The sequence below is a fragment of the Amblyomma mixtum genome, chromosome 1, assembly GCF_055824585.1.
Source record: "Amblyomma mixtum isolate Tamu chromosome 1, ASM5582458v1, whole genome shotgun sequence".
NCBI classification, from domain to species: Eukaryota; Metazoa; Arthropoda; class Arachnida; order Ixodida; family Ixodidae; genus Amblyomma; species Amblyomma mixtum.
Genome location: NC_143012.1, coordinates 250,701,913 through 250,721,329, shown reverse-complemented (window position 1 = coordinate 250,721,329; position 19,417 = coordinate 250,701,913). Strand labels below are relative to the sequence as shown.

The window sequence follows — 19,417 nt, the reverse complement described above, 5'->3', positions numbered from 1 at the left end:
TTTCAAGTAGAGTACTTTAAACGAATATAAATTATGATCATTTCCACTCGTAGTGAATGGCTGCTGGGAAGAAAACAACATTTATGCTTGCTGCAGGCGATCGCTATCAGTACTGTTTCAGTCCCACTTTATCAATAAATGAGAGTTTTCAACATATCTCCGGTCATCAGAAGCAGAACACCCTGTATGTAATTCACACTAAAGGCTGTCCATAATGAGAGTAAATTGAAAAAAGTAAAGGAAGAAAAATGGAAAGAGTAAAGAAAAAAGCTGCTAGGAGGAAGGCGTGCGTTTGGACTGCTTCGTGCGACACTCAAATTTCACTCTTCTGAAAGCTACTACATGTGTTGAAGACAAAGGTTGCGCTGAACATCAATTGCTGCATAGTACGTCACAATAAATACATAATAAGAGTCATTTCCCGGGTGCTTAACAGCCACCTTTCGTCCCCGATACCGCGTGCAGAATGCGTCAGCGCCTCACCTTTCTCGGCAGAATGAAGGCCCCACGTGGTCGGCCGGTACTGCAGCTCTGGCATGGAGAAGAACTCCTTAATTTCATCGTAGTCGCTCAGAATGACCACGTCGACGGAGCCTTGCTTCAGTCTGCACACAGCATGCAGTGCATAGAAACATAAGTTCAGGGAAGAAGTCAGGAAGCAGTGACGCTTTTCTTCAAAGTTCTCAAAGCTCTATTTCCCGCCGGCACATATTCTGAGTTGTGCGGTGGCCGCGATGTGGCAGCCTGCAACTAAGAGCAGGAGGGACAATGCGTTCAGAAAATTTACTTGAGAACGTCGAATACTTCACGCGTAACAAAACGACACAATTTGTTTTATAAGCATTCGCCAAAGTATAACCTTTTTTTTCCTTCTTTGAACTTTTGAAAGGAGTCTCAAAAGAATCGCGAATCACTCGGCCTGGAGTTGAACCTTGAGTACAGTGCGAAATCTTGTTCCGCCCATTGTTATTCTACAAAATCGCTTAGGCTTCAGTTTTTACGCTTGTTGCTTGATGTAGCACTCAAAGTCGACATATAGAAAGTTCAAAAGTATGTGCACAAATACCTTAGGGCGCACGCCGTAATATGTTGTCGCAGTAAACAATTTGGTGCGACTTTAAGCACTCTTTTGCCATCTTCGCGGACAGTACCAGATTGCTTGCACTGCTGTCAGACGCTCTACGCCTTTAGGCGAAGCTGTAATCAGTCTGTAGCGAGCCGATTTCTTTCAGCGAGCGAATATGGCGATCGCCAGCGGTTATAGTGAATTCAGAAACTTCGCCTGCAGTATATGCATTTGCAAGTGGCTGAGAGACCTAAAAAGGGGGAAAAAAGTTTCATCTTGTTATTGTTCTAGTTTTTGACGTCACAACATGAAGCATGTGTTTCAAAAGCTACAACTGTATTGTGCAAAGGCTATTTTGAAAGTTGCTTCGATCACGTGTGCACTCTGCATGGTGATCCTAACGGCGGTCGCTGTGAGAACACTGCCGAGAAAAAAGCATAACTCAAAAATGTGCCGAGTAACCTCCTTCGGTGCACTCTGTGGCATTCATGCTGCGCTTGAAAACAAATTACAACTCTCATGCAAAATATTTCCCATTGCTCAAAATAAGTAATTGCTTGCTCCTCGTACGATGTCTCGATTAGGGTTTCGCTTGCTCAGACCAGTTACGAAAAATAAAATCCGCTATAAAAGCTAACGTTGTTTAGTGCATGAACCTAGTGACATCAGCGAGGAAAATTCTGAACATAAAACTTTACTGTACCCTGCTTTGTTGCGACGCAGCTGTAGAAAGCATTTTTACTGCGCTATTTTCAGTGAGTTATAAAAAACGGATTAATCTACCTTATGGGCTGCAGAAAGGAAACTGCTGCTACCCGAACAGATTTTTTCTTGCTGCACTGAAATCAGTTGCCAAATTCATGCGCAGTTTTTCAGACAACATCGTTTTCAGATCTACAATATGCGGGGGTCGTCGCAGAACCTAACGTGGCGTCTTTATGGGCCTATACGGAGATTGGCTGCAGGCGCGGGAATTTGATACCTGCCTTCAAGCTTGGAAGCAAGCTTTGTAACCTTGCTCTGACTGTGCAAGTAACCGTTGGTTTTGTCTATATATTTTGTGGTTTTAATAAATTTGTCAGTTGTTAGTGAACACTTGTGTTGTCGTCACTCTGTCTCGGTCCTTGTGCTTGTGGTGCCACAGCAGTATGAATTCGTACCAACTCGCCCAATTCTCAACCCTTTTGAAGCTTAGAAGCCCTGAACTCGCTAAAGGAACATTTAGGGAAGTAACCTGTAAAATTATAAACCAAGAAATATAAGTACCTCCCGAAAAAATGCCTCTATATGTGCCGAGCATGAGATTCGGAGCGTCTGTGGGCTCAGTCATCGAAAGAGTATTAGTCTTTGAATTATCATTTGCTGATAGTATATATAATGCAGCTAATTTATACAGGGTCAGGATGCTTCAGCGAACCCCCGATTATACATTGAAAACGGTTTATTCTACGTATAAAAATGGGACTTTTCGGGAAAGCGGCAGAGATCGGAAAACACTTGAGCCCTGTTAGTAAGTAAGCTGGTAAACTAAACTCTAAAATTAAAATTTAGCCACTAAGTTAAGACACCTGGATGCTGTTTTTTATTTATTTCCCTCCCCTCACCGGGCTGGTGCCACTCGGACCTGGTAGGACTGGAAGGCCTTACAGCAGTCAGCGAACCTGGCCAGGCAGTAGACCGCCGTCAGCCGGGCCGCCTATACATCATGGACCAGCACCACAGTAATGTTTAGACCATCAGTGGCATCGCTGGGAAAGACAGGGACCTGCGTGCCTCAGATTGTTTTGCAAAATACAATTTTTCTGCAACTATTACTACTACTACTACCATTGCTTTTAAACAAATGAATCATGCTAACTGGAAAGCTGGCTGCCTAAATTCTAAAAGTTAACTTTTTAATACTCGGGCACATGCTTGCAGGCAGACATCTGCAGCCGGCCGTCAGTGGTAGCGATGTCTGTGTTTTTTGTTTAACTAAGAAAACTTTATTGAGATCTGCGCTGTGGCACAAAAATGTTCATCATACCGCGCTTCAACTCAACACCATCCGGCTGTGAAAAGTTTATTGTCCCATCCAGCAGAAGACGTCAGACCGCAACGCACGTATCACGCTGGATCAGCGACCAGCGATGAGCAGCTGCCATAGCGAGATAAGGAAGGTCATGCGACCCCGGCATGGCGGAGTGACATTTGCTGGTTGATGTGACTGCTTTATACCTTGGGCTGCAACGCCTAGCATGACACGTTGTTCGAAATTCTAGCACAAATTACAATAACGCTGACGGTTCGCAACAAATCTCTTCTGTACTAGTGAAAAGGACCCAACTACAATGATTAAAAAGTTAATCATGATAGCGAGATAAATTAATTTACTGAAAGGAAAGATGAAGCAGTCAGCCGGCGGCAATGTGACACTACAGCGCCACACTGGGGAAAGGGAAAAGGCAAAGTAAAATAGTTAATCATCTTAACAATTCACATGATTCAATTGTTTTATGACATTTGCCACCACTTCTATGACTGTGCCGCCAAAGTCATCCTTATACCTAAAAAAGTGCAACTTTACAATTTACTGGAAAGCTTCGCTAGAGCGCCCTCTATAGACAATTTTACAGCGCGAGAGCATGGGCGCCGTCCTGTTTGGTCATTTGACCCTGTCGCCATTACGGGACTGCTGGTTACGATGGCTGTCCGGCGGTTGTGTATAACGAACTGTTATAACAAACTGGTGTATAACGAACTGGAGAAAAAACGCTATGCGAAGGTAGCGCGCCCTCTGCGGCTACTCATCGTTTGATTTAAGTGTGCAATTTACTTGTCTCCTTACTTCATCGATCGCCCGAATGTGTCCACGAAATGGAAAGCATGCTGCGAACTTTACTGACACCTTTTTCTTTCTTTAACATCTGACCTTTGCGGTGCAAGAACGAAATAATATTCAAGCTGCTTCAATTCTAAGCGTAGAGTAGTGTAGGGGCTTTCCTTTCTATTGTTACTGTTTGGGACGCAAGCAGAGAAGGGAAAAAACGTGGATGCAGCAGAAAATCTAAAACTTAGCGTGCACGCCTTTGTGATCGCCCCATTTAGTGCCCATAGGAAAATCTAGCTTCCGTCAATGTTCTGGCTCCTGAAGGTGAAGAATGCAACTTGCCCCCAGGTCCATTTAGATTCCGTTTGGTTTCTGGTAAGATGTAACAAAAGTAAGTCGCAAGCAGCAGGTGTAACAAAGGTAGTCAGCTGGAATCAGCTAAAGTATGCAAAATTCTATCACGCTATATTTCATCGCTGTTCCCTGCATAATAATCGTTCTGAAGAGGCCCATTATTTAAAATATCTGCCGTAAAAAGTGCGCTGGCAAAGAAGACTACAGGATGTAGACTTAGATGCTTACTCCGCAGGATGACTTCATTATAAAAGCTTTAAGGTCACTGGCCACAACATTTTTTTAAACAATTCGGCAATCGTACAGTGCAAGTATTCATTGCAGCTCTAAAGATTGTTGGGGCCTTCTGGTAACTGCTGCTAATGCTGAATTATTTCAACACAAGAAGTTTACGTTATTTTTATCATTTTTGCTACACATCTACTTTTAGGTGTTCTGTCCTCGCAGCAGACAGAAAACCCGCCGGGAAAATGACACATTTAAGTCATGGAAGGTTTCTTTTGTAAGCAGCTTTGTGCAACTTTTGGCCGATTCAACCTCACGAACAGCAGCCCTGCTTCAGTGCGGTTGTCTCTATGAAGAGCGATATACTAGCGCAGAGTAGGACAGGACACACGAAGAAGACACGAACAACACGAGCGCTTCTTCGTGTGTCCTGTCCTATTCTGCGCTAGTATATCGCTATGATCATGCACCAACAAACCCAAAAAGCTACGCTTTTGAACTCTATGAAGAGGTTTAGTATTCCGGCGCAAGCAACGGTACATAATTCACAAACTACGATCGCATCAACTGCAAATTTCAATAACCCTGTTACAGTTCTCTATGCTTATGATTATGACGCGTGTCAAAACTACCGATGGATAATGGCTAAAAATATACTGATGCACTACAAGTAGAGTCATCTTCAATCATGTTGGTGACCACTCTCTGTAGTGCATCAGAGACTTTTGTGCTTTGGTCAATTAAATACACAAACTAATTGAAAAAAGTAACATTTTAGCTATTTCGTTTCGGGTAGAACTTCTAGTGGTAGATTATAGACCGTCCCAAAAACGCCCCCTTCTATTCGTCTGTTTTTATTGTTAATGCGTGTTATAAACTATCTTTTCCACGTATTAAAGAAAGTGCGCGAAATATGAAAAAGATTTGGAGGACACAAGCTGCGCAGTGAGAATATGACGCGATAGCGTAATGGGTAATTCCCATAAATGCAGAAAGTCATTCCCTTCACTAAATGCCTAGGTATCTGGGAGTCCTTATACCCCTCCTAGCGCAGTGGTAAAGTGGTTCAACGATGCACCAATTCTGTCTCATTAAAACAATAAAGTTGCCTTTGGCGGCAAAATTGAAAAAAGAAATCACGCCGCCCGCCTGTATTCAGTGCGCAAAATAGGGAGGATGCTGGCTGCCGGTAGCGAAACGCAAGCCGAAGCAATAATCTGCTCCTAGTCGCCGGTCAGGCGTGTCAACTGTCGAGCCGAAGAAAATCGCGTTTCAGAAGCAACGCAATGAGTCGAACGCAAAGAGGTCATATGCAAAACGTCGCCGGAAAGCTACGAACGCCGCATGCTTAGTGTTGTGTCCTCCGTATGCACACCTGGAACCAGCACGCCCGCGGTTTAGCGCTCTTAACGCAGCCAGGTCACAGCTGTCGCGTTAAATGATACAGCCAGCGCGCACTTCACTGGTTTCGTCCAGCACGTTCGCAACACCTCGACCGAGGCTGCGTTCACTTATACCACGTTTGAATGTGCTGTTATCGCGGCGCACGAACGCTAGATGACGTAAGATTTTCTTTAAACTTTTCGTTTTCGTTTGAACGCGGAAAAAGCTAAACTTTAACTCACACCAAAATTGAAACTGATGAATTAAGTACTCTGTTTTAAGTACTCTGTAATTTGGGACGGTAATTTGTGGCGGAAACGGAATGGCTAAAACGGAAAAATTTTCACTTTGTTTATTCGAATCAACATATAACAAGGTAACTACGTACATATTACTACCTACAGTGGGCATAATTCAAGTTGCCTACATCTGTTGTGTTGCGGCGTATTGCTAAACTTTTTCTAAAGTTAGCTGTGACATCTGTATACGCTTACCATCGACGAGCAGACGAAACTCGCTTAAGATGCGACACAAGTTGCGGAAAAGCCAACCGCTGCGCCTCCTGTTGTGTACAAAGCGAACTGCCTTCTCATAATCCTCCATGGTTCTTCTTTTTAAAATTAGCCCACCATCCATCGATCCCAACTGCTTACATTGCGATAACATAGCAACAGGCGAATACATCCTATGGGACTGTAAGGAAAATCCACCTCCGAAAGGCCTTCTGGCTTCCTCCCGGGAGGCCTGGCTTAGGTTCATAAGGAAGCCAGGCAACACGCAAGCGAAGCTCTCGGACTGGGTGAGAAAGGTCCTCCTACATTATGGGGCCATTGATCCCACCCCAGTGATCTTTTATATTAATAAAGTTTTTCCAATCTGATCCTACATGGTGTATGTGTAATTCCCCTGATAAAAAGTACTCCTTTGTGTGTGTCTGGAGTAGCGACAGAATCGAGGCACCTTTCTAAGCGATGATGAGGCCGGGATCCTAATTCAGATGGTGACTTGTTTTGATTTTATTTTACGAAGTTAAACTTGGGCTGCACATTATCCTGCATAATCCGAGCGCAATTAGATGAAGACTGAGAAATAAGGATGACGCCCAAGTTGCTAGGTACGTAAAGCGTATGTTGTGCTTCTTTATCTTCGCCAGCTTGCGCTCGAACCGTGAAAAACCAGTGTCAACTAGCCAAACTTTTCGTTTCACTGCGCTGCATGTTGTATCCGGACTCAGTAAGCCTACTTCCATCCACTGCACTATAAATGCAATCTGCGGCTTATCTGAAGTTCTCTTATTCAAGAAATTCGAATTTTCTACATGAATGAAGTTCCCAGCGCGAAAAACGCACGGACCAGAGTAAAACTACACGCCACGGGGACCTGGTTGTGTCCTCTGTCCCGGCCCTTATCAAGCAGCAAACATTATTCGTAGTGTAAAAGGCCATCAACTAGCACGCCTGCGTACGCAGTTTCTTGGTGAATACTTCTAACGCACTTCTCTTCGTTCCACGAGCATCTATTTAGCGGCTCACCGTATGTGAGCCAAAAAGAATTTATGTGACTTCTCACTGGCAAAGTTAAGAAATTTAAGTACATGGCATATACTAAGATTCTCTAGCAGCGCAGGTAATTTGCGCAGTATTGGAAATGTATTGGTGAATGGCGGTCCAATAAAGGACTAGAGTGGAACTATCCATTTCCAATATCGGGCTGATTACATGTGCTGCTGGGATATATATGGCCCGACCTTTTATGGCGTGTGACTAATTGCAAATCATCCTGCGAACTGGTTTATGGCACGTTAACTCGCTGATAGTCCTAAATACGTCGCATCGCACTTAATGTCCCTCATGCCCTGAGTCGCTTTTGGACGCCAAACAGCATGAAACCAAACTTACCCGACAATTGAGCCGTATTTTTTAGCCCACTGGAGTGCTTCCAGAGGATCAATGCGGGCTGTGGACAACTTTAGACTTCCCAGCAGTGGCCAAGAGCGGGGTCCAGGCGGCGATTTTCGAATGTAGCACTTCGAAAAACGCAGCAGGGTTGCTAGCATTGTAGCCACCAGTACCGTCAGAGCTGCGATGTATAGTGCACCGGAGAAGGTAGGAAGCAGCTCCTGGAAAAAAGGACGCGATTACACAGGCTTAGAAAACAGGCAATAATATCGTTAAAGGGAAACTGATTTAGCGCTGCAAATATCCTGGGAATAGAGAACCAGAGAGCGCTGGCTGTCCAATTCGTCCGACCCTAGCCAGGTACCCCTGGTTGGAGGAGGTGGGGAACAGGAAATTCACACCGAAAAAGACAGTGCACTGGATTGGTGTAGCTTCAGTGGCAGCTGGGGCAGGATGGGTTCGACTGCTCGTAAAATTGATGCTGGCGACCTACCGTTACAAGTGTGTTGGTGTGTATTCTTCGGACAATTTTAATCTCGGCGACGCTGAGTTGGCAGTAAGGTGTGGGGATACCTTAAATGAGTCGCTGAGCTGAATGTAGTGTGGCTAGATGGTGCGTTTGTAGCGCAGTGCCTCGTACAGGTTGGGAGGGCCTAACACGGGGATCGCAGAGGACCTTGTGAATGCTTTGCGGGCGATCTTATGGACTACCTCATTCTGATTCCAGTATAGCAGAGATCCACCTAATTGGGACCACGGCAAAGAAGAGGTAAGAAGGATTTCAGTGAGGTCGTCTAATTGGACAAGAAATGCAACCCGCCAAACTGTGTGCTTTACTATTGTCAAAAAGCGTTTGAAAATCGTTCTGAGTGTAGTAAAGAGGATAAAAATAACATGCGAACATTTAACGAACAAAAACACATTTAATGGTGGAAGCAAACGATATTTTTAATAGTAATGTCAGAAGGCTCTTTTGAAAAGGCACCAAAAATAATGACTTGCTTAACAAGTGCTCATTTATAGAACGAACGCAAGCAGAATACAAAGTCGACAGGGCTACTAAGAAGCCGTTTTTGCCGCGCTATATTTTTTATAAAAATGTTAATATGTAACTGTCACAAAGTCAGAATTTGTGCATCTTTCGGAAGATGACCTGAGTGAAGCGTGAAGCCATATCCTCCATAAACTTGGATGTTTCGGAAAGGGAAAGACCAAGTCAGCGAAATACATATCGAGAGATATATTATGTGGAAAAATGACAGAGGGTATTTTTTTTTTCATCAAACGTATCCTTCTGTTTATTTGTTAGCTTGCGACTTTGAGAATATATGAGAATATTTATATTTGCATCGCTAAGAACACTGACACGGGTGTTGCGAAACCATCCATGGCGTTGCATAAAAACGAGATAGCTTTCCTCGATAACTGTCGTACATCCGTTGTGTAATCTTCGATGTGGTTCTGATTTTGGTTGTTGTTTTTGTTTTGTACCTTATATATTTCACGTGGTTTTTCAATAAAATTTCAGTTGCTAGAACGCGCCCGTGTCGTCTTCTCTTTCCTTGGTCTATTGTTCGTTTTGCGCTCGTCCACAATATGAATTACTTCCAACTTGCCCAGCAAAACGTATTGTTGAATATTTAGTGCTGTATATTTTGCTTTCCTGTTTTTGTAGCATACGCCACTCTAGCATATGCCAACCTAACATCTCGGCTTCACCCTTTTTGAAACCTGGCGAAGGTTTCACAGCGGCACGAATTAAAATTAGGTCTTTAATTGCACTGCGATTTTAAGAATGAAAAATGCCTTACCCGTATGAAAAACGTATTGCTTTTTAGTATTTACTGCAACAAAGTATTGTAATTTATTATGACTTCTGCAGAATTCACCCACCGAAGTCAATTGCTTCTACAGAAAAATAGCGGCCTGCAGCCATTTAACCAAGCTTGAAAGGCTTAGCTCCACATGATGTTTACATTTCAAACAAAAATTTAATGAATTAGCGCCAATGGTGCGCCTTTGTGTCTTCAGGTAAAAGAAGACCGAAAATGCAGCATCAAACATGTTCTTTGCGTACATCAACAGCCCTCTCCAGGTTTTTTTTTTTTTTTTTAAGAATCTCAATAATCATTTTGCAGCTTCACCGCCTTTCAGAATGTGGCAGAGAGGAAACTGCGAAGCATACTTTCTAGCACCATTCACCCGATTAATGCTACATATGCTATTTGTCGCCCTGGGACGAAAATAGACTATGGCGGCTGGCGGGATAGTGCGTTCGCGTCGCCTCCGCATAAACTCATACAGAAACAAAACAGACGTTACGGGCGCCGTTGTGGCGACGTCCGGAGCGTATAGCCTTCGTGCGTGGCTCTATCCGTAAACAACTACAGCAGACCTGACGGTTACATACCACGTAAAGCGCATTTTTGCGCTGTATGAAACCTGTGTTTTTTGCTTTGCGTAGCCCCACTATATCCTGAATTTTCATTCAGGATACAGTCACATCCGATCAACTCACTAGTACCTCAGAACCAGAGCTGCTTAAAATCCGCATCTATTACTATCAATGCATTATTCTCTCTTAATATGAACATCCCGTACAGGTCGCAAACCAGGTGCTGCTACGTTACTAATGCAGCCGGAAACAGCGCATGCAGGTAGAAATAAAGCAGTGTTATCAGTGCAGGGTAAAACTTTGCGGTGCTGATTTTAAATGCGATCACATGATATTTTAGAGTTAAATGTACTCCAGGCAGCAAAATTAGCTTTAAAGTTTCTGGAACTTTTTGCTCATTTTGACCTTGGGCTTCAGCGATACTCTGCAGCTCGATGAAAGGAACTTTTACTATGCAACGATGTTTTTTCCACACCAATTCTTCTATACATTTAGCCCGCCTCAAACTTTTGGGAAAAGTTGCATTTACGTTTATCCGAATTTTTCTTCTGTGCAAATTATGTTTATTACTGGAGTTATAAAATAGGCGAGAAGAGCCACTGAGTGCCTGTGGCGTGATCTGCAGACGAAATGTTGCACCTTAAACTGAAAATGAAACCAGAATTTCTCGCTTTGAGTGCACTTCGGGGACTTGTGAGGTTGATTAGACCAGGTGGACCAACCTTTATCATCCCGCCATTTTTTGTCGGAATTCCGAATAACTCATTACCATTGACATACTCTATATTCAACAAAAAACAGCGCATGATGTAAAATTGAGAATAAGCAGCTGGTTCGTTATTATTTTAACGAATCCCACGTTTGGTGGAAAACTAGAGCAGCATTGATCCCTCGGGGTTAATGTTGAGAGTGATGATTTTAAAGAAGACAATAGCATTCAGCAAAAATTTTAACCAATACAGTGCGGTCGCGAGTGAAAAATATTAGCACAATGACGTCACCGTAGTGTTGAAAATCGCACCACGTGGCTGGCGCTGCGCATCGTTATGCGAATATACCTGCCGCCTTTGTTATGGGCGTGTTCGTAACCGCAGGGCCAAGGGTTGCTTATGATGCTCCTGTGGGACGTCACTAGTACTAATCAATTTTACTCGCGGCTGTACATTTGATTTAAATGTGTTTTTCATTTCTCGGCCTAATGCTTTCCAGAGCATAGACCAATATTTTGTGAATACGAAACGGAGCAACACACTACACCGCTTGATAGTGTTAATGGTAATGTTAATGTTTTCGCTTGGGTACCGCAAGCTACAATTGGTACTCGCGTTAAAAATATCTTATTTCTTCTTTCACGCTAACCCTATCACTTCTCTTTCCTTCTATGCTCACTGTGTGCTTATTCTAGTCTCAGGCCTTTTTTTTTTTTGTCGACGGGAATAGGCATCAAAGATGGGCACTAGCAGAACATGCGCACGTTCCTGTTCATCACTAGAGAGTACCAGTGAAATGCATTCCAACGCATTACAATTATCCTGTTAATTTTCCTCAGAATACGGACCTGCCGCCACTGCTTGGCCAAGGCAGATGTACTAAATTACTGATGATGCACCTGATTACCTTTTTTGAGCATTTGTTTTCTGATTTTGGAATTCAAGCCTACTACTACTCTACTTCTGCTTAGTTCTTGAAGAATTAACTAATTTTTTTGCGTTTTACATAACATGGCAATGTCTAGAAGCGAAACAGCTAGAAGGAAAACGTTGACAAAGCAGATGAATTTCTTTCTGGACTCTGAGGAGTAAGAGGTAGTGGGTTCTGTTAATACCCTAGGAGTACACTCCTCAAATTTCATTAACTGAGATGAGCATCTTGACGACCTCAGTGCATGTTGTCATCTGGCATTGGTGTCATTGCACGTAGGCAATATATTCTCCCTGCTGAGGCGAACGTTATGTTCTACAATGCTTTAGTGGTATCTCTCATATAGTATTTACGCATGGTCTGGGGCACAACAGGTCTACAAATCTTACACGAACTACATATGCTCCACAAAAGAGCCCTGCATTTCATTGATGATGTACAGTCCTTGTCAAAAGTAACCAGGCTGCACGTTTTTCTTCTCAGTCGTATATTAGAGCTATTATGTCAACCCTCAAGCTCTAAATCTCTGTATGGTAAGAAGAACCGCTGTTCTGAACTTCAAAGAACTTTTTGATCTTTAGGGAAGACGTGTGGGCTCTGCTAAACGAATGAGAAGCAAACCCTGGAGCCTGGTTACTTTTGACAAATACTGCACATACACTTAGACCACGAAACCTTTTTCGAAATAAGATATTTCTGCTAGTTCTTACTTGTATAATTACAGGTTGATGCTGAAATACAAATGTTTTGTTAAATTTTGGGTTCATGATGCATACATTGAAAAAACAATTAAAATCAAATTTTCGTCACACCATATACCAAAAAATGCTCGTACCCATCCCCAGAAGTTCCTAAGACGAGCATGCTTTGTCTTGCACGCTACCTTGACTGCTAAATTATTAAACAGGGAATATTTTATTCTTTCCTACAACTTAACTGTGTATTAAATACTTTTGACAGCTTATTTGCCGGACTAGTATAAACGTTTTATAGATTTTCTGGCCGGTACTTTTGGAGATGTGGTGATCATTCTGCGGTTTCAACAACTTGTAAAAACTTCGGACCACGTAAAGCTAGTGAGGCTTTTAGACCACGCTCCTTCTTTCCAAAGAAAATATAAGATGACTGATGCTGTGAACGGTGACATCCAGGTGGCTGCTAACCAGTTCGTTATCCTTTAGGTTATTTTGCTACTTCTTCTTAATTTACCTCTAAAAATTTGCTCGTGGTTGCGCAATCCTAAGCATGAAATATTACGCGAAAACAGTTTTTCGCAGGTGGACACCACTACCGCGTTCCCGAAAGCACGATTAAGGTTTTCACTGACGCAGGGAGCCAGTTATGTCCATCTTCAACTTTTTCATCGTCAATGCCAATTCATATAATGTACGCCGGCGGCCTAAGCTTCTATGTCGCGTCTCTGCAGGAATGTTGTCAACGCTAATGCGTATTGCTCTGGTGGCGTGTTTCTGCCACAATGTTGCCCACGCCAACGCTTGCAGCGCACACCTCTCGGTCGCTACCGCCTCATAGCTCTAAACGCGAGTATTAGTTTGATAGCAGCATTAGTGAACTAAGAACAAGATACGCAATGCACAGCGAGAGAGTGGTGGTTTCAGTTTAACACGAGGCGTGTTCTCCTGTGGCGATAACCTTACTGCTCTCGCACAGCGACTTGCAAAGCCGATATGTTGCGCTGCCACGCGTTCCGCTCCCAGTCATCGATATCTATTTGATTTTTATTATTTACTACTTCACTTGGCACAAAGTTGCAAACAGCTACATACTACAAGCATAGATCCCAACAGCAAGCATACATCCCAACATCTCGCTCAGATAGCGCTTTCGTACTAAAATGCGTTCTATAAGTGCAGAGAGGGTATCAGTTCACTAAATGTACCTGAAAATCCCTCTGATTCGTATTCGTTCACACTTGCTACGTAGGACTCTGACCCATTCTGGATGGGTGGTATATTGCTGTATTTACGTAGAACTCCTCCAAGCCGTGCTTAGGTGCTGCTGTACGACGTCGAGCGTTTGAGCAAAATCAAATCGTTTTTAGAGATCTATGGTAGCCACATGCGTTATTCCCGGCATTTCCTGCCGAACCTGTTTGATCATATTATTAACACTAATGTCGAAAGCAGTCCATTTTCCTGTGCAGATGGAAGCCTAATATCGCTATGATTCATTTAGTCATTAGTACAGCCAGTATCGTGCAATCGAGTCAGGTTAAAAAGCGGTTTCATATTGTCACGGACTAGAAGACGACAAAGTGGGCAGCGGCGCGAAACGAAGGGCTCGCGAGGCCCACCACCATTAAATATGCAGCCTGGCTAATCCCCCGCCGTGGGTATGTGCCATTCAGCCTGAGGACATTATCATAATCATCATGCCATAGCCATCTGTCATGTAGTCCATGTTTTGATCAGCTTCTCGTCATGTGACACTTTGTGCAGGTGCGGGAAATCATCTCCATCCTAGTTCTGGAACTTCGGCGTCTTGCGTCAGCCGTGATCGTCAGCTGTGCGTTCTTTGTCCGCGCCATCTGGCTTCACCCCAGCCTGCCAAACCCGAACCGACCTCGCCGTTGCTCCCCCGCCCGCCCCTGCCAGAATACACGACGGCTTGACGACACCGCCACAACCAGAACCTATGACTCCACCGGCCCGAGGCCCGAAAAGCCACCCATATGTTCGAACATAGCCCCCTTCCCATACTACTCCGTGCGTTCACGGGCCTCGGCCGTCAGCCGAAGGCGACCTGTAGCCCTTAAGCTTCCCGGACCAGCGCTCATCCGATCGCCATCTGATCATCCCTTTCATCGGGACGGAGAGCCCTACATCTTCTTCTGGTCTGTGTTCACCCCACCTGCCACGCCCACTGTGACGACAGTCGTTTCAGCGTCACTACCATTCTTTTAGTTCGAGCGATCGGGATTTAAGAATCAAAAGGGACGACAACAGTGTCATTTCCACTGGTCACCTGAACCACGCTGTCGGGGAACGGATGATCGAGAAAAAAACGTACACAGAAAAGGAAGGGACGTACATAGCAGGAGTTATTGACGGCGTAACGCTCTGCTGCAGCTCCGTTTCGATGGAGGCGAAACGCGAAAAGCGCCCGTGTGTGGGATGTCAATGCACGTTAAAGATTACGAAACCTCTTCTTTCATTTTAACTCTCACTTTCCTCCCTTCACTCATGGCACAAATGAGATGTCTACCAAGTGTCACAAAATTCGGCGCATTTTAGAAACAAAGAAAGAAAAACCGCCGCGCGCACGGCGTCTCGCCCGCGCGAGCCCAACAGGGGAGAGGGAAAGCCCCGCCGAGCGCGTGCCTCTCTCTCCACCGCCGCGGCGTGCGCCGAGGAAATGAGTCATCCCCGCCGATTATTCTCGAACATGCGAGTCGGTTCTACAGCTGACGGGGGGAAGAGGGGGAAGTCTTGCGTGCGCTAAGACATGTACCCCTCCTCTGCACTCGGGCGTCGGCGATGCCGGCACGACGGCGCCACGCTAGAACACGCTGGAACCTTCGCGAAACGACTCCTGACTCTGACCAATGGGGACGCGCGGCCAGTGAGAAGAGAGAAGGGAGACAGCACTGCAAATGCTGCGTGTATGTGCGCGCCTACTTTGGCGCGTACAACGAACAGACGGGAGAGCGAGCCTATAAAAGAAGGGCGTTGACCGCTGTTAAGTCAGTCCGGACAGCCGTTTAAGCTTCATCGAAGCGCGCCCGTTCGTCTCCCGGGACAACACCACTCGGCCAGCATCGGACCAACGAGGCAACGTTCGCCAGTCTGCGGGACGGCGTCGTCATGGAACTCTGGTCGTCGGACTGCCGCAGTGCCCGGTGAACAAATTGTGTTTTGTTTGTTTACCTCTCTCTCTTGCGTTAGTGCACTTTAGGTGCAATATTGCCTCTGTATTGTATTCTCTCTCTAATTTAACCTTGCACAAGTTGCATCGTTTGTTAATCACTTTGTATGTGCTTGTACTAGTGATTGTGTAACCCTCTGTATCGTATCTTTGCTGCATAAACTCTGTTTTGTTTTGTAAACCTCTGGCTTCGACCCATTCTCTTGCTTGCGACCAGCGAAAGCTGGGCACCGAACGCCCAAAAACCTCTTGTCACTTGGTAGCTGGTCTCCGCTGAGCTTGCCACGCTGAGTCGAGGGCATCTCCTTCGAGTCCGAGACCGCTACCCCCACACGCTCTAAGGGTGTCTGGGAGCTTCCCACGTAAAAGTGCGCGAAGTCTGGGTGACACCAAGACGTGACACAGTTACTGCGCCATTGTCTTTCCTCACAAACCACCTCTCCATGGCGTGAAAGGAGTGGCGTTAAAAAAAATTATGTATGGGCGACTTTTGTAGCGGGCGCGTTTTCTTCCTAATAAGGCGCCATAACTGGAAGTAGCTCCAAGGTGCTGCATCCACAGAGCTTAGAAGATTAATTATGAATTTCAATTTATTTTTCTTTTACTTTCTCGTGGACTGGAATACAGACTTGAGACCGAAATTCTCGGGCAGTCCGAGCGTAGCAGTTATGCTGGCAAGTGAACTATGTTCTATGTGAAATATATGCGCTTCAACTATGTGCAGCAGACAAAACATTCCTCCGCATGCTGCCTGCCCGACTGACCACCACTAGCAAGACATTGATAGGTTGTTTTCTGTTTTTTTTTTCGGAAAAGAAAAGGATGCAGTAACTGTTTCGCGTTACTCGCTAGCTTAAATGCGCTCAGTGGTGACAAGAAAGCAACGAGACCAGGAATAGGCGTGGACACCTCAACCGCGCCATGGGGGAAGAGATGAAGGATACAACTGCGACAGCTGTACAATTAGTGTGGCGCTGTATTCTTCATTGCAGAGTAAATGTTTCATTGCCGTTGACAAGTCACAGCCACTTAAAGGAAATTTTTTTTTTGAATTAAGTAATTACCGCGCGCAGCATGACTCCCGGGCTCGCTAGCGCCGTGGGAGCTGAAAAAAAGGAAAGACGCAATGATTTTCTCGCTTTGTAAGCATTCGACTCACGCCTTCAGAGAATGAGGGTTTTGGTTTGGTTTATTGGGGTTTCGACCGGAAATTTCGACCACCCGGGGCTTTTAACGTCCACTGACATCGCACAGTAACGGCCCTCTAGAATTTCGCCTTCATCTAAATTCAGCCGCCGCAGCCGGGATCGAACCCGCGTCTTTCCGGTCAGCAGCCGAGTGCCGTAACCACTGAGCCACCGTGGCTGGTTATAATATAAAGAGAAATAGGAAGAACTGACCATTAAAGACAATTGTACTTGGAAGCATGCTTATCAGCAAACAATGTGCAGAAAGGAGTGCATTCTTGATTATAGCTGTATGCGCTTTCAGTTAACTGAGAACAGTTAGTTGATTATTAAACATTACGCACAAGAACTTTTTAAAACCTGCATATACCAACCCAGAGTTTGCGCGAAAATGTGCGCAGGCTTGTAAACTAACCCGAAATGCTTGCAGGCATACAAAGTCAGAGGATTACCATATTGGTCACAATATTAGCGTGATTCTGAGCATACCTCGCGTATGCTCACATAAACGTAAACAGAAACAAAACAAACGTTACGGGCGCCGTTGCGGCGACATCCGGAGCATATAGCCTTCGTGCGTGGCTCGACCCGTAAAAACTACATCAGACCTGACGGTTACATACCACGTAAAGCGCTTTTTGTGCTGTATGAAACCTGTGTTTTTTGCTTTGCGTAGCCCCACTGTATCCTGAATTTTCATTCAGGATACAGTCACATCCGATCAACTCACTAGTACCTCAGAGCCACAGCTGCTTAAAATCCGCATCTGTTACTATTAATGCATTATTCTCTCTTAATATGAACATCCCGTACAGGTCGCAAACCAGGTGCTGCTACGTTACTAATGCAGCCGGAAACAGCGCATGCAGGTAGAAATAAAGCAGTGTTATCAGTGCAGGGTAAAACTTTGCGGTGCTGATTTTAAATGCGATCACATGATATTTTAGAGTTAAATGTACTCCAGGCAGCAAAATTAGCTTTAAAGTTTCTGGAACTTTTTGCTCATTTTGACCTTGGGCTTCAGCGATACTCTGCAGCTCGATGAAAGGAACTTTTACTATGCAACGATGTTTTTTCCACACCAATTCTTATATCCATTTAGCCCGCTTCAAACTTTTGCGAAAAGTTGCATTTGCGTTTATCCGAATTGTTTTTCTGTGCAAATTTTGTTTATAACTGGAGTTAGAAAATAGGCGAGAAGAGCCACTAAGTGCCTACGGCGTGGTCTGCAGACGAAATGTCGCACCTTAAACTGAAAATGAAATCAGAATTTCTCGCTTTGTGTGCGCTTCGGTGACTTGTGAGGCTTATTAGAGCAGGTGGACCAACTATTAACCTGCCCGCCATTTTTTTCGGAATTCCGAATAAATCATCACCATTGACGTGCTCCATATTCAACAAAAGGCAGCGCATGATGTAAAATTGAGAATAAGCAGCTAGTTCATTATTATTGTAACGAATCCCCCGTTTGGCGGAAAACTAGAGCAGCATTGATCCCTCGAGGTTAATGTTGAGAGTGATGATTTTAAAGATGACACTGGCATTCAGCAAACATTTTAACCAATACAGTACGGTTGCGAGTGAATATGATTAGCACAATGACGTCACCGTAGTGTTGAAAAACGCACCACGTGGCTGGCGCTGCGCCTCGTTATGCGAATATACCTGCCGCTTTTGTTATGGGCGTGTTCGTAACCGCAGCTCCAAGGGTTGCTATGATGTTGATGTAGGACGTCACTAGCACTAATAATTTTTACTTGCGATTGTACATTTGATTTAAGTGTGTTTTTCATTTCTCGACCAAACTCTTTCCAGGACATGGACCAATATTTTGCGAATACGAAACGGAGCAACACACTGCACCGCTTGATAATGTTAATGATAATAAATTTCGTTTATGCCACAATTTCATGTACGAATTTTCCACCACCTCAGTCACGTTCTATATCTCTTCATTAATTATTTTTCCTATACTAGGGGCTCTTATTAATTGGAAGTTCTCACTCTTGCGGCATTTAGCAATAAAGCTAATAACAAGATGAAAGAAGTTTGTGATTTCGAAATATCTTATAGATGCACGAAGACATAACGCACAGGCGTTCTCAATGCGGAAAAACGAAAGGAGGCTTTTCCTTCTACAGCGCCATTAGCTCTTGCATGGACCAGCTATCACCACCCTTTTCCAACTTATCTCATCCTCGCACCGGACCCACTGCCGTCTCCTAGATCTCAGACATGACTCCCCTCTGAACTGTGCCATTTCGTTACCGTAACAGACCACCTGTAACCTCCTCTTTGCATTGCATTTCTGCAACAAGCCTTTTTTGTCTTCTTATTTTCGCTTGGGTATCGCAAGCTACAATTAGTACTCGCGTTAAGAATATATTATTTCTGCTTTCACGGTTTCCCTATCACTTCTCTTTCCTTCTATGTTCACTGTGTCCTTATTCTAGTCTCAGCACTTTTTTTTTTGGTCCATGGGAATAGGCATCAAAGATGGGCACTAGCAGAATATGCGCACGTTCCTGTTCATCACTAGAGAGTACCAGTAAAATGCATTCCAATGTATTACAA

General features: G+C 44.4%; 1 protein-coding gene across 2 annotated transcripts in view; it reads right to left on the bottom strand.

The window, feature by feature from the left end:
- The window catches only part of LOC149371473 (cytochrome P450 2J3-like), an 83,625-nt gene that overhangs the window by 26,384 nt on the left and 37,824 nt on the right, over positions 1 to 19,417 (bottom strand). For both annotated transcript variants that reach the window (XM_089585181.1, XM_089585180.1), the window contains exons 2-3: positions 7,736 to 7,956; positions 484 to 605 (exon numbers count right to left, since the gene is read on the bottom strand). In XM_089585181.1, coding sequence (XP_089441307.1) covers positions 484 to 605; positions 7,736 to 7,956 — 343 coding nt within the window. The remainder of the gene's footprint in view (positions 1 to 483; positions 606 to 7,735; positions 7,957 to 19,417) is intronic.